Source organism: Vipera ursinii, assembly GCF_947247035.1.
Source record: "Vipera ursinii genome assembly, chromosome: 11".
NCBI lineage: Eukaryota > Metazoa > Chordata > Lepidosauria > Squamata > Viperidae > Vipera > Vipera ursinii.
Window position 1 is genome coordinate 20,765,782 of NC_139524.1, and position 12,708 is coordinate 20,778,489.

General features: G+C 43.2%; 1 protein-coding gene across 7 annotated transcripts in view; it reads right to left on the reverse strand.

Annotated features, from left to right (window-relative positions):
- The window catches only part of TCF12 (transcription factor 12), a 54,810-nt gene extending 43,227 nt beyond the window's left edge, over positions 1 to 11,583 (reverse strand). For 2 of the 7 annotated variants that reach the window (XM_083371568.1, XM_083371567.1), the window contains exons 1-2: positions 11,325 to 11,583; positions 11,153 to 11,225 (exon numbers count right to left, since the gene is read on the reverse strand). In XM_083371568.1, the coding sequence (XP_083227694.1) occupies positions 11,153 to 11,225; positions 11,325 to 11,402 (151 nt within the window). In that variant the 5' untranslated portion in view covers positions 11,403 to 11,583. Of the gene's footprint in view, positions 1 to 2,896; positions 2,959 to 5,937; positions 6,528 to 11,152; positions 11,226 to 11,324 lie in introns of those variants that run through there. The other 5 variants (XM_083371569.1, XM_083371566.1, XM_083371571.1 and 2 more) reach the window with 4 other exon arrangements.
- Between the last annotated feature and the right edge of the window lie 1,125 nt (positions 11,584 to 12,708).

The following is a 12,708-nucleotide window of genomic DNA, read 5'->3' on the forward strand; positions in this document are numbered from 1 at the left end:
GAAAAAGTATGCAGAGCAATAATAGTATTAATAAAATATTTTTTCAAAAAGGGGGGGAAAAGGCTATGCAAAATTATTTCATAAACACTTCCCAAAACTGACCCAATTGCTCATCTTCTTGCTTCTGGGACACACACTTCAAGCAAGAAATCTACTCTAGGCAGTTACCGCATATCAGCAATCCACTGTTTCAAATCAAGTACAGATTTATTTATCCAATGTCCATTGCTTTATCATCCCTATGAATGAAACACCACTCTTCAGTCTTCAAGGGTTTTAAATATTAGGGATGTAATATTCAAACATCTTTATCCGTAATCATCAATTCAAAGTCTTTTTAACAATTCTTTGACTTTTAGCTGAAAACACAGTAATACCAAGTTAGGATTGTAATGCCTCGACTTTATTACTACCAAGGCAACTGCAACACATTATTATTGAGCATTCTTTAAAGTGCCAGATACATCTGAAAGAGAATTTTCTATTGTACTTTTATTATAAAATTAAAATTTTATATTGTTCAAGGCCAACTTCCATTGCTTTACAAAAGCACAACACCCATGCTCATTATCCCAAAGCTTACATGAAATTCATGCTAATTATGTTATCATCTTTCTTCAACTTCTTATAAATAGTCGGGTCAACCAGACTATTCCATCTCTAATGATGGGGGGTGAGGTGTTACCCCCCCCCCCCCGTTGATAGGGCTCGCAACTTGGGCGTCCTCCTGGATTCACGACTCAATTTTGAAGACCATATAGGAGCCGTGACCAGGGGGGCTTTTGCCCAGGTTCGCCTGGTGCGCCAGTTGCGACCCTATCTGGACCGAGATGCCCTATGCACAGTTACTCATGCGCTCGTGACCTCCCGTTTGGACTACTGCAACGCTCTCTACATGTCCTCAGGGAAAGGGCGGTATATAAATGTAACTAACTAAATAAAAATAAATAAATGGGGCTGCCCTTGAGGACCACTCGGAGGCTTCAACTGGTGCAGAATGCGGCCGCGCGAGTTGTGATGGGGGTCTCCCGATACTCCCATGTAACACCTCTACTCCGCGAGCTGCATTGGCTTCCGGTTGCCCTCCGGGTGAAATTCAAGGTGCTGGTCATCACCTATAAAGCCCTACATGGCTTGGGTCCGGGGTATCTGAGGGAACACCTGCTGCCGGCATCAAGTTCCCTTCGTCCAGTGCGCTCCCACAGGGAGGGTCTTCTCAGGGTCCCACCGGTAAGAGATTGCCGGCGGGTAACACCCAGGGATAGGGCCTTCTCAGTGGGGGTGCCTGCCCTTTGGAACCAGCTGCCGGTGGAGTTGAGGACTGCCCCTGACCTCCGTTCATTCCGCCGGGGCCTGAAGACCTGGCTCTTCGAGCTCTCTGGCCCAAGCTGAGGATTAATTTATTTTAATTGGGGTTTTATTTGTACAGGGATAAATTTAATCTTTTTTAAACTTGGTTTTTAACTTTTGTATTTTTGGCTTTTAATTACCCTGTAAACTGCCCTGAGTCCTCCGGGAAAGGGCGGTATATAAATGTAATAAAATAAATAAATAAATAAATAAATAAATAAATAAATAAATAAATAAATGTAGATTATTTGCATAGGAGCTTCAATCCATTTTTCCAAAGCTTTTAGCAACTGCAAGATTTCACAAATAGCAATCAAACTATGATCCCAAATAAACAAATAGTCCAAGAAGCTGAATAAACTGCCAAAATAGTAAACCAAAACTTTAAAAAACAAAAACCCTTCATCTGAATTTTAACTGAAGTAATGTAAAAAATTTAGTAGCAATTGATTTTTCCCATATTGAGTTTTTTTATGGCTAAAATAGTCAACATTCTACCTGCCACCTATTGTTGTCCACATGGAACTTGCCATATTAATTCCAGTCAAAGTTAAGGAAAACGTACATAGGTTTAGAAAAGCCTTCCTTGTTTCATTCCAAGTAGGTCTTTACCAAGCATGTGACTTCCTATGTAGGTAACCCTCAACTTATGAACACAAATGAGTCTGGAATTTTGGTCATACATTGTTGAGTCATGTGACTGGATTCAATTTCACAAATGTTTTCATGAGTTGATAAATCAGTCATCATGATTAAGTGAATCACCTGGTTTTTAAGTCCAAATCCAGGTTTTCTAATGGGTGTTTTTTGCTGGAAAATGGCAAAAAGTATTGCAAAATGTGATCATGTGGCCGTAGGACCTCTGTAACTGATTGTAAATGTGAGCCAGTTGCCAAGTGCCCATAATGCAATCACATGACTGTAGAGGTGGTGTGGTGTTACTTAAAGGATGGGTCATAAGTAATTTTTCTGAGTCCCTCATAACTCTGAATGGTTAAGTAACCATTTGCAAATCGAGGACTAACTGTATGTCAGAAATGATTTATAGGATGCCATTATCCGCCATACTGACATGCTTTCTTGAAGGATATAAAACTATCTGACACCAAGATAGAGTCCTTAATCATATTCTCTCTTTGGCAAAGTCCTACTTAATTGGAGTAGCATATAAAACCCAGGAAACAAATGCGTAAAGTAGAAATACAAAATAAAAAAAAAGTGATTTGATCAGAAACTAGAACATTCTTAATTTTCTTTTAAATGCTAGTAATCAGACTTTGTTTTTTTGAAATTCTCTCCAATTTCAAATGTAGTTTTTGAGGGCGAAAAGATAATTAAACTAAGGTCATAGGTGATGCATGTAGTTTCTCTTGCCTTTGATTTTATCTGACTCCTACACCCAACACTAATGAAACATTTTTTTTAAGATCACAGGATCTGATGTTAAATTTTCTATTCTTTTGCACAAGTCTCTCTCCTTAGAAGCCATTCTGCACTTTCCAGTTCTACTGCTTCTATATTAGAGGTGAGGTGGGTTATATCTTACTTGCTTATTCTGTTTCATGGAGTTCTTCTATATCATCCAAGACGCTTGGGTACAGTTGTTCCCTGCAAGCAGATGGAGACAGCAACAAATACAATTTTTTAATGGCAGCATCCCCACGTGAGGGGAATTTACAGGATCAAAATCCTAATTCTTCCGAGAAAAGTAAATAAACCCATTATGAGACACGGTATTAGGTGATGTCAAAATAATTGTGTAGATGTTAAAATTACAACTTAGGTCATCCCTACCCTAGATAATATATTAATTGTTAAATTTATATGAACATCTGAATGAAGGAGGGAGAGCTGGGCAACTCTCATGGAACCCAGAAAGGAGTCCCAGGCAGGCTGGCTAAAAAAGCATAGCAGATGGGAATACGGGAAATGACCCTACCAAAAATCCAATGGGTGCCAGGCTAGGGAAGGCTTGATCAGAGTCCCTTCTTAGAAAACAAGATACCTTTGCAACCACACTTAATTCCGTATGAAATGCTTAGAGCACATAATGAGGCCTGGATTATTTTTTTAAATACAGTTCCTTTTAAGCAAGTGGCTTCCACTTGGTATGTTAATTACTGTTAAGTCTTAAGCATGTTACTGTCTGTGTTTCTTTGAAATACAGTATTTCTGTTCCAGTGCAAATGAGAGAAGCAGCCATCAGTTAATTACAGTGTACTTCCAATATTCAAAGTGCCACCAAAACTCAATATTTAACATAGCTTTGAAATTTAATCCTCAACACACCCTTTGGAAGTCAAAGACTATTGTGATTGCTTTAAAAACTAAAATTATACCCATACCATCCGCTCACACTGAATCTCATAACGACGTTAAAACCTTAATGACAGAAAACAAGGAATTAACTTTGGTTGCTAACGAATCCACTCTTGCCTTTGTTTGGAGGTTTGTAATAGAAAATGCAGATGCCAGACCTTTAGCATCACTAAACAGTGAAGGTTGTAAACATGTGCTCTATCTATTGCAATGTTTCCAATTTAATGTAATATCCAATCAAAGTTCAACAGCTTCAACACATCTATATAGTTAAGTCACAAGACAGCCCTTCCAAGAGAAGCTGCCTGGTGGATCATTGCTCGTTGGCAACAATGCTGGCCGTAGAAGTGGATTCTGCTTTAACATGCCCAACAAAAGTTATCCAGACAGATTGATCCTTGCTATCAACCCAGACAAGATCACAAACTGATCAAATGCTTTATCCAAAACCTCTTAAATGTGCATCATTGAATTTTAACAGATCAAATTGAACAGTCAAACTTTAATCATCAATAAGGTCCTACAGTACTATCAAAGCTAACACAAATAAACTTTTATGTACCATAATTCACTTTGGTAAATATTTATATGCAGAGATGTAAAAATAATTAAAAATGTTTTCTTTTTCAATAGTTGAAATTTGCAGCAAGCACTAATAATCTGATTCAGTTCTCAGTCTTCAGGAGACCTGATAATAGTATTTTCTTTCATTTAAGAAGGCTTTTCAAAAGCCTTTTAATGTCAAAACTTTTGAAGCCAAAGAGCAACGTTTCCCTTTTTAATTGCTTCTTTAAATATTTTCCAGAAATAAAAATTTGGACTTTTATTTAAATACGTACAACACTTTCCCATCTTAATGTACAAAAGAACTCCACATATGTACACTAAATTCAACTAAAAACATTTTAAAATTAGCCGCAAATAACTAATCAACCACGTAGCGTCATAAAGTAATTCTGCTAAAGAAAATTCCCAGGAGAATAAAAAACAAACAACAAGCCCTACAATAAAGTAAAATTGGTTCATTTAGTCATTTTTCAATCTGGTTTAGTTGGGATGGCTGCAAAGGTCCCAATCCTATATTCAAATAAATAAAAAAATTATCCTGGGAATAAATTCATTAAGCATTTGTTTCTTGCAGGTACTGCTGCTATATCCTTAAGAGAATAATTGATACTGCTTTTTTCATGTTTTTTGTAGTTAAAAAAAATTGCCAATAGCAGCTAACATGGTCCTCCTCGGATTCCTATTGAGATTCCTATTGGGCTGTTCCCCAGTCCACCAAGTTTATTATTTTTATTGTACTACTGAATGTTAGATTTTTTAAAAGTGGTGCATAACACAATAGACAATACATAATTTTATAATTAAAGTTATATGCAAACATAAATATAAAAATAGTAAGATTATACACACACACACACACACACCCCTTGTGCCTTAATTTCTTTGGCTTATTATATCTTGCTCCCTTTTCTGCACTTTAAATGAAGTTAAAAGCACTGTATATATCTATATACCCGGGCATGGCTAATACTTCATTTTTACTTCATTGTTTCATCAGAGGAAAACTGTTTTTTCAGGAGTCTATAGTCCATTGCTTGAAATAGCATTTCTGGCTTCCACAATAATATATTCAAGAATTACATCTCATTTGATTTTTTTAAAAAAATCTGCTAAATGAAACAAAATATACCACGCTATTAGGAAGAAAAATTTTTGATCAACATTTCTCTGCATGAAAAACCAGGTCATACACATAAGACTGAAAACTATCTAAATGCAACAAGCCAGGTATAGCATGTTTAAGGAACAATATGCAAAATTTCTGTATGTAGTTATTAGTCAGCCTACGAGAGTAGGAAAACCAGGAGCGTTAAATATTACACAATATATTATAGTTTAAATGTCAGGGAAGGAATTAATCTAGAAGCCTAAGAATCCTGTTTTGAAATTTTAGCAGTATAATTCAGTATGTAGCCTTCAGGATTTTGTTTACCCAACAGTGTAACAATCACTGATTGTTAATATTTTCAAGGACTGATGGAAAATTGATGTTATTTTTCCCCAAGTAATTGCTGACAAACTGAATATTTCTTATATAATTGATATGAGAAGCTTTTATGTAGAAAGAAATTAGTATTATAGGATACCAAGAGTAAACACATCTCTGAGAGATAAAGGCTGGATTCCTTGGAAGAGGAGGGCAGGGCTGTTCACTGGACTGAATACACATACACACATCTAAGACCTAACTAACCAACTAACCTTGTTATCTTTCCCTTTTCACTCCTACTAGCTCATATCATCATCATCTTCTTCTTCTTCTTGCCTCCTCTTTATCCAGGTTCATCTCTTTTTTTTCCTTTCCTCCTCACGAAAACTCACTAGTTGTAACAGCTTCCATTTCTTGAAAGTGGCTGGTTTGTTTGCAAAAGAGGCTGACTGATACTTGCAGATGGGCTCAACTGATTTTGTAGACAGATATGCTTTGAGAGGCAAATCATTTTGTTTATTAATTGATAGGATTTCAAGTGAAATAATGTATAACTAAACATATTATGTGTGGAAATAAAAATCCACTGTTCATTTATTTTATTTTCAAATATTACTCATATAATATTTGAGCCGAGAAACTCAGTTTTCCCCTGAACAATAAAGACGCAAACAATATATAACCATTTTTTAAAAAACTGGGTTTTTTAAAAACATATTTCCCCACAATATCACAGTCAGTAGGCAAATGCTAGCAATTATTTTGCTATGTCTATTTAACTGAAAGGAATTACGTAGATCACAGCCAAGTAAAAGCCATTAAGAAAACAATTTCACAAATCTGCTGCTGCTTAAATTTTTGATATGTTAACTTCTGTAAACATGTAATATAGTATGTAGGGAACTAAAGCACTGCTATGCTGTAAATGCAACTTTATAAACCCAATTTCCCCATTCCCAGTGATCAAACTTTCTGCCTTTTTCCACAACTGCAATCAAAGAAAAAACAACAACATGAAATTCAACAGCTGTTGTCCTCAACAAATTTACAGAGGGGCACTTGGCTTCTTGTTTTAAGTCACCTTAAAATTAAAAGTTGAAGTTAAAATTACAAGGACTCCACAAGGGAGTGGATAAGACAAAATGCAAGTGAACTCCTCGGAGATAAAGGAAAATTTACATTTGGAGTTTAATATGGATATTGACTAGAAACAAATTAAAGTTGAAACTTTGTCAATGAACATATTACTTTTAATTTACTTTTAAGTTAAACCCAATTTAATATAGATCCAATTAAACCTCATACTGTAGGTCTACCTTTACATCTGAACAATAAATAATATATATTATTAGTAGTAGTAATACCTCCAAATCACAAGACATTGACTTTATTCTTATTCTCCCACTCTGCAGTTATAAAGTATAAAAGACTAAAAAGAGATTTTCATAGACATCCCAGGCTTTGAACTACCCAAGGAACTGAAACAGTGAAGTTTTGTTGTCGGGCAAGTTTCCATGTCAGCCACCTTTCTTTCGCCTCTTTTTAACCTCACACCCCACCTTCTGTAAGGGAAGGCAAAAGGCTCGCTCACCCTCTCATGAAAGATGGCCTCTATGTTTATGTGTCTCCCACCGCCACCATCAGCTTCCACACCACATGGTCTGACTCAGCCAATCAAGCCATTTTCTGGCTGTGGTGCTCTGGTGCCTCATGGCTCCTCCTAGAGGAGGTGGACCACATCAGAGGGGACCCCGCTCGCACCGTACCGCCAGCGGAGCATTTTCAAAAACAAATGATAGGAAGGGAAATAATAGGAAAAGAACGTAACTCTGGAAAACCCGTCGAAAAAAGGTGCCGGAACGCTGTTCCAGCGCATTCTATGACAAAAAAAGCCCTGCGTGGAGAGAGGTTTTTCGGCGGACTGGAGGAGATGTGGTTCTGTGTGTCACCTGCATCCTGTGGATGGGGCTTTCCTTGTTTGTACGGACCAGTTGCTGGCATGTCCACGGACTGGGGGTTTGGGACCCCTGTTCTATTACACACATCAGTCAACATTAGCTCTATTAAATCAATCTGGTTTTTTAATTTCAGGTGGAATATTTTGATTTCAAAAAAAATGGATTAAGCCATTTTTAAATGTTATTGCATTCACAATAAATAGCATATTTCTTCCAACAATTAAAATGGGCTTCATATGTTAACTTTGAAAGATTAACTACAGACTAAACTGTTTTTCACATAAAATTGACTTGGGAATATTTTTCTCACATGAGAGAAGTAGTTTGTTGTACATACATAGTTGCAATTTGGCCCAATTTTGGCAGTCTTAACAATTTCACCTATCTGCAACTGACAAATGGAAACCAGACTTCAATATCTGTGTAAGGTTGTTCATGTATTTGCAATTGTGATTTATTTTTGGTTATTTGTGCATAAACATTTTTAAAAAGTTAGAATAAGGTTGGTTGTGTGGTTGTACTTCCCAATGTACCCAGTCTCTTTCAATTCTTTCAATTAATGGTCAAATTATTCCAAACAACGGGAGTAAAAGTGAAGCAAGAATGCCCCATGCAAATGGGTTGGTTCAACAATATTGGTTAGAACAGAGCAAGGAGAAATGAATGTAGGTACTGTACATTGGACAGACAACTGTGTTGGCCCACAGACTCCACAATCTAGACACTGAATTCCAACAAACTCAAGGGATTGTTATTTATGACCTGATTACGGTATCTACAAGTTTACACTGGCACAGAAATCCTGCAACTAATGCTGCTGATGTTGAAATAAGTTTATAAATTCTCTAATTGAGAATTTAATTTTGGGTTGTTATAGCCTGATAAGAATTTCTCTGGACATAGTAATTATGTGTAAGAATTGCTTTGCTAATAGTGCAAATTACGGTAACTAGTTAAAAAAAAGAGTTCTGAAAGGAAGTACAGATAGTTCTCCACTTACAACAGTAGTGACCATCTGAAGTTACCATGGCATTGAAAAAGTAACTTATGACTTTTTCACACTTATGACCATTGCAGCATCCCTATGGTCATGTGATCAACACTTTCCCACTGGAATATATTTATGACGGTGCACTGTCTTGGGGTCATTGCAACCTTCTGATAATAAAGAATTAGAGGAACACCCTAAGGAGAATTACTGGAAATACTTTAATCAATACTGTGCTCATTTCACTTTGTCAAACTGTCAGAAGAATAAGCAAATAGTATGTAAGAAACAAATACAATTTAAATTATTTAATATTAGAGTATTAGAGAACAATTGTGTAAGAATTTAATACTAGAATTGTCAGTTGTCATGCAAGTTTACATGACATCAGACACAAGAGTAACCAGCAAATCTATTGTATAAGATAGCTGAGCTGCAAATACTGGCCATGAAGTACCTACTACAAAATACTGAAGCATGCTCTTCAATGAGCAGAAAACTCTGTTTTCTAATTTTGCTAAAGAACAAAGGCATCCTGGCATTACAAGGATAAGAAACAGACAAGACGTTTTGACCCAGCCAAAATACAACTTCTCCCTTCAGAGGCAAAGAATCTTTGAACTCAACAAATCAGTTGGCAATCTACCTGAAATAACAAACTAAACTGATCAAGTTCTGGAAATATATACCCAACTGCAAATCAAATTATTTAATTTTCAGCAATTAGAATAATTTAGTAATGATATGAAATATATTTTTACACTGAAGACAATGACCTGAAAAAATAAAGATACAAAAAAGTTGTGCTATAATTTTAAAAATACAAAAATACAATGAAAAGCTTTATAAGGCAAATTTTACTGTATAGATATGATTAGAATAGGAATTTAAAGTGCTGAAAGGCATTTTTTCCATGTTTAAAATAGAAAATGTTCTTGATTCCATGTAAGCACTGTATTAATATTTATCACATGCTCCTAAAACTGAATACTGATATTTAATTTTGTCAAATCCAATTTTCAGATTCAGTCACAAAATCTATCAATTATGCAAAATGTGAAAAAAATGTGTATGTAGTAGGAACATGCAACATTTTTAGTTAATACTCAGCATACAGAACATACGTGCAAAGTTTACCAGTATGAAACATCAAGATTTGGCAAGGAAATTACTAAATCAACTCCTCCAAAAAGGTAAGCTGTATTTACAACTAGGTCAGAAGCGTATTTTTTAAAACACAGTCCATCCTTCTACGATTATCAACTATAGAAAACGTTTAAGATGTTAAAAAATTATGCACATATTGATGTAACAGAAGCATTTGCTCTTTTATAGAAAGTAATTGAAGTGATGGAAAAAGAAAACTCAGGATACCCACACGTGCAGATTGCTAGCTTGCAGCTTTGCTAATTTTCACTGCAATTTCTAGACAGATGATAGTACAGGAAATTCTTTCTCAAGCATCAAGAAAAACAGAAAGCCTAATTATCATTAATTACTTCTGCTTTTTACGCTAATGATTAAATCTAGCTCAACGTACAGTATTACCAATGTATTACTGTATAGTAGGGAAGCATGTTTATCAACCAATCACTTGGGATAAGATGGTTAGCTTTTGTAACAGTATTTGGACCACAAGATCAAGTATTTCTGCTTCGTTTGTCATGGGTTGTAAAACTAGGTTGAGACCCCCTGGTGGGTCACAAGCAAGAAGGGGGGGGAGGTTCACCACTTTTGGGAAAAAACCTACCAGGCTTGCCAAAGCAAAGGGAGGCCTCAATCCAAACTAGCTCTGGCTCCCCCATTTGGCCCACGAGCAGAGGAAGCCAGTGCTGACAGCACCCCCAGCCCTCCCTCGGCTCGGCCCTCGGCCTCTGGCTTCTCATGCTGCCTACAGGGCTGGCATACGTCTCCCTGCCCAGCCCTCACACCGAGCATTCGCGGCTTTTGTTCCTTGGAAAGATCCAGACGTCCTCCCCTGACTTTGGGGGTGCTGCTGCAGAATACCGGACCGAGCCATCAAGCGAGATTAAGCCTCAATAAGGACTAGTGCCCCCAGCAGGCCCAGATCCACGGGGGCAACGTCACGGGGCGACCTCTTGTGCGGAGGGAGGCCCAGGGGGAAAGCCGTCCCCGCACGGCCGACCTTCCCCCGGGAACCCCCTCGCCCTCCCTCCTCCCTCCCCCCCGAGGGGTCAGCGCAATGAACGGCTTTCGTCGCCCGAGAGCGTTTCTTCTTCGGACGCGCTTGCGGGGCCGCCCAACAAGCCCTGGAACCCACCTCGCCCCAAAGGCCCGGAGGGAAGCCCGAGCGGAGCAACCGGAAAAGCCTCTCTTCGGCCGGCCAAAGCAGCCCGAGGAGGCGCTTCTCAACCCTCCGGCTGCTGCCCGCGGCCCCGCTCGCTTTCCCCCCGCATTACCTCAGCAGCCATTGAAACCCGGCACCCCGGTTGCCGAAGGGCCTCCGCCAACGCAGCACCCACCGCGCCCGAGAGGCCGCCCGGCTGCAGCCACGCGGGGCTCCTTCCCGCAGGGCCTCACCTGCCCCGCCGAACTGGCTGCTCCCCAGCGTGGTGGGCCGGGCCTTCCCGCGGTTCACGGGCGGCGAGAACATCTGCAGCGGGGGAGAGAGAGAGAGAGACGCGGCTCCTCAGCGGGGATGCGCGGGGCGGCCCGGGGTGGGGAGCCGCCCCGCCACCCGCGCAGGGCCTACCGCGCTGAAGTCCAGCAGGTCGCTCAGCTCCTTGTCGGTGCCGATGGCGGCCAGGCGCTGCTGCTGCTGCGGGTTCATCCTGGCCTCCGCCGCCACCTGCGGGACGGGCGCCGACCGTCAGCGGAGAGGCCGCCCAAGCCGCACAAAGGCCGCCCCTCGCCCCGTCGCCCGCTTCGAGGACCCCCGCCGCAGCCGGGCCGCGAGAGGCGGGCGAGGTGGCCTCTCCGGTCCGTCCCAGCCGGGGCCGCCTTCCTCTTGCCGCCGCCCGCCCGCCCGCCACGGCCCCGGCAGAAAGCGCGGCCCCCCAGGCGAACTCTTGGGCCGCCGCAGCACCGCCACGTCGCGCCGCCCGCCCGGGATCCCTCCGCGCGGGGCGGGGCCTGGCCTTGCCCCGCCCGCGCGCCCCGCCCATCGCCGGCCGGCCGCGGCGCCAGCAGTGCCGGAAAAGGGCCGGCGGGGCCGCTGCCCGGGGCGGCGGCGAAGGAGCCGCGGCAAAAAGGCGACGCCAGCGGGGCCGCGGTGCGCAAGGGGAGGGGAGGCCGGGTCTGCGCCCCGCGGAGGCTGCCGGGCGCCTTGCCGGGCTCGGGGCCCTTCCGTAGCGCAGCCCCATCGAGGCCCCCAACCTCTTCGGGAGCTGCCGTGCCCCGACGCCTCGCCCGCATTACGCCGACCCCCGCCCGGAGCGATCGGCTGGAGCTCTCGGGCGCCCCGGGCAGGCCCCGCCCCCGCCCTGTTGCGCTTGCGTCGCCCGCCCCGCCCCCGCGCTCTCCGGCGGCCGCCTGGCAGGCCCGCTCGGCCCGGGGTTCTGCGGACGCCCTTGGGCCGCGCGCGGGGAACAAAGAGCAGCCGCGGCCGTTCGCATCCCGACGTGCTGGGGCCCTCGTGGATTGGGCGCGCGGGAAGTCGCCGGCTGCGTCGCTCCCACTGACCGGCTGCCGGACCGCCCAGCGCCTCGGCCGGGTTCCCCGAGCGGGCCGGGCAGACCGGCCACGTGGGGCGCCGGAGGGGAAGGGCCTCCGCGCGTCCCGCCCTGCCGCCGCCGCCGCCCCGGTAAGCGCTCCGCCGCCGCCGCCGCCCCGCGCGCTCCGGCCGGGGGAGGGAGCCCGGGCGGCCCCGCCATCTTGGATGGAGCGCGGCCTCCTCCTGCCGCAGCGGGCCTGCCGGGCGGGGGTCGGTCGTCGGGGCCGTCGTCGCCCGGGAGGCTCGGGGAGTAACAGAAGGGGCGCTCCCGTCTGCCCGGCAGGCCCGCCGCCGCCTCGGCTGCCGTAGCCCTGCCAGGCCCGGGACGGGAGCGGCGGCCGCTCGGGTCTCCCGGGTGAATCGGCGGGGAAAGCGAGGCGGGCGAGGGTGCGTGTGTTGGCGGGAAGATGGGGGGGCTCCGTCT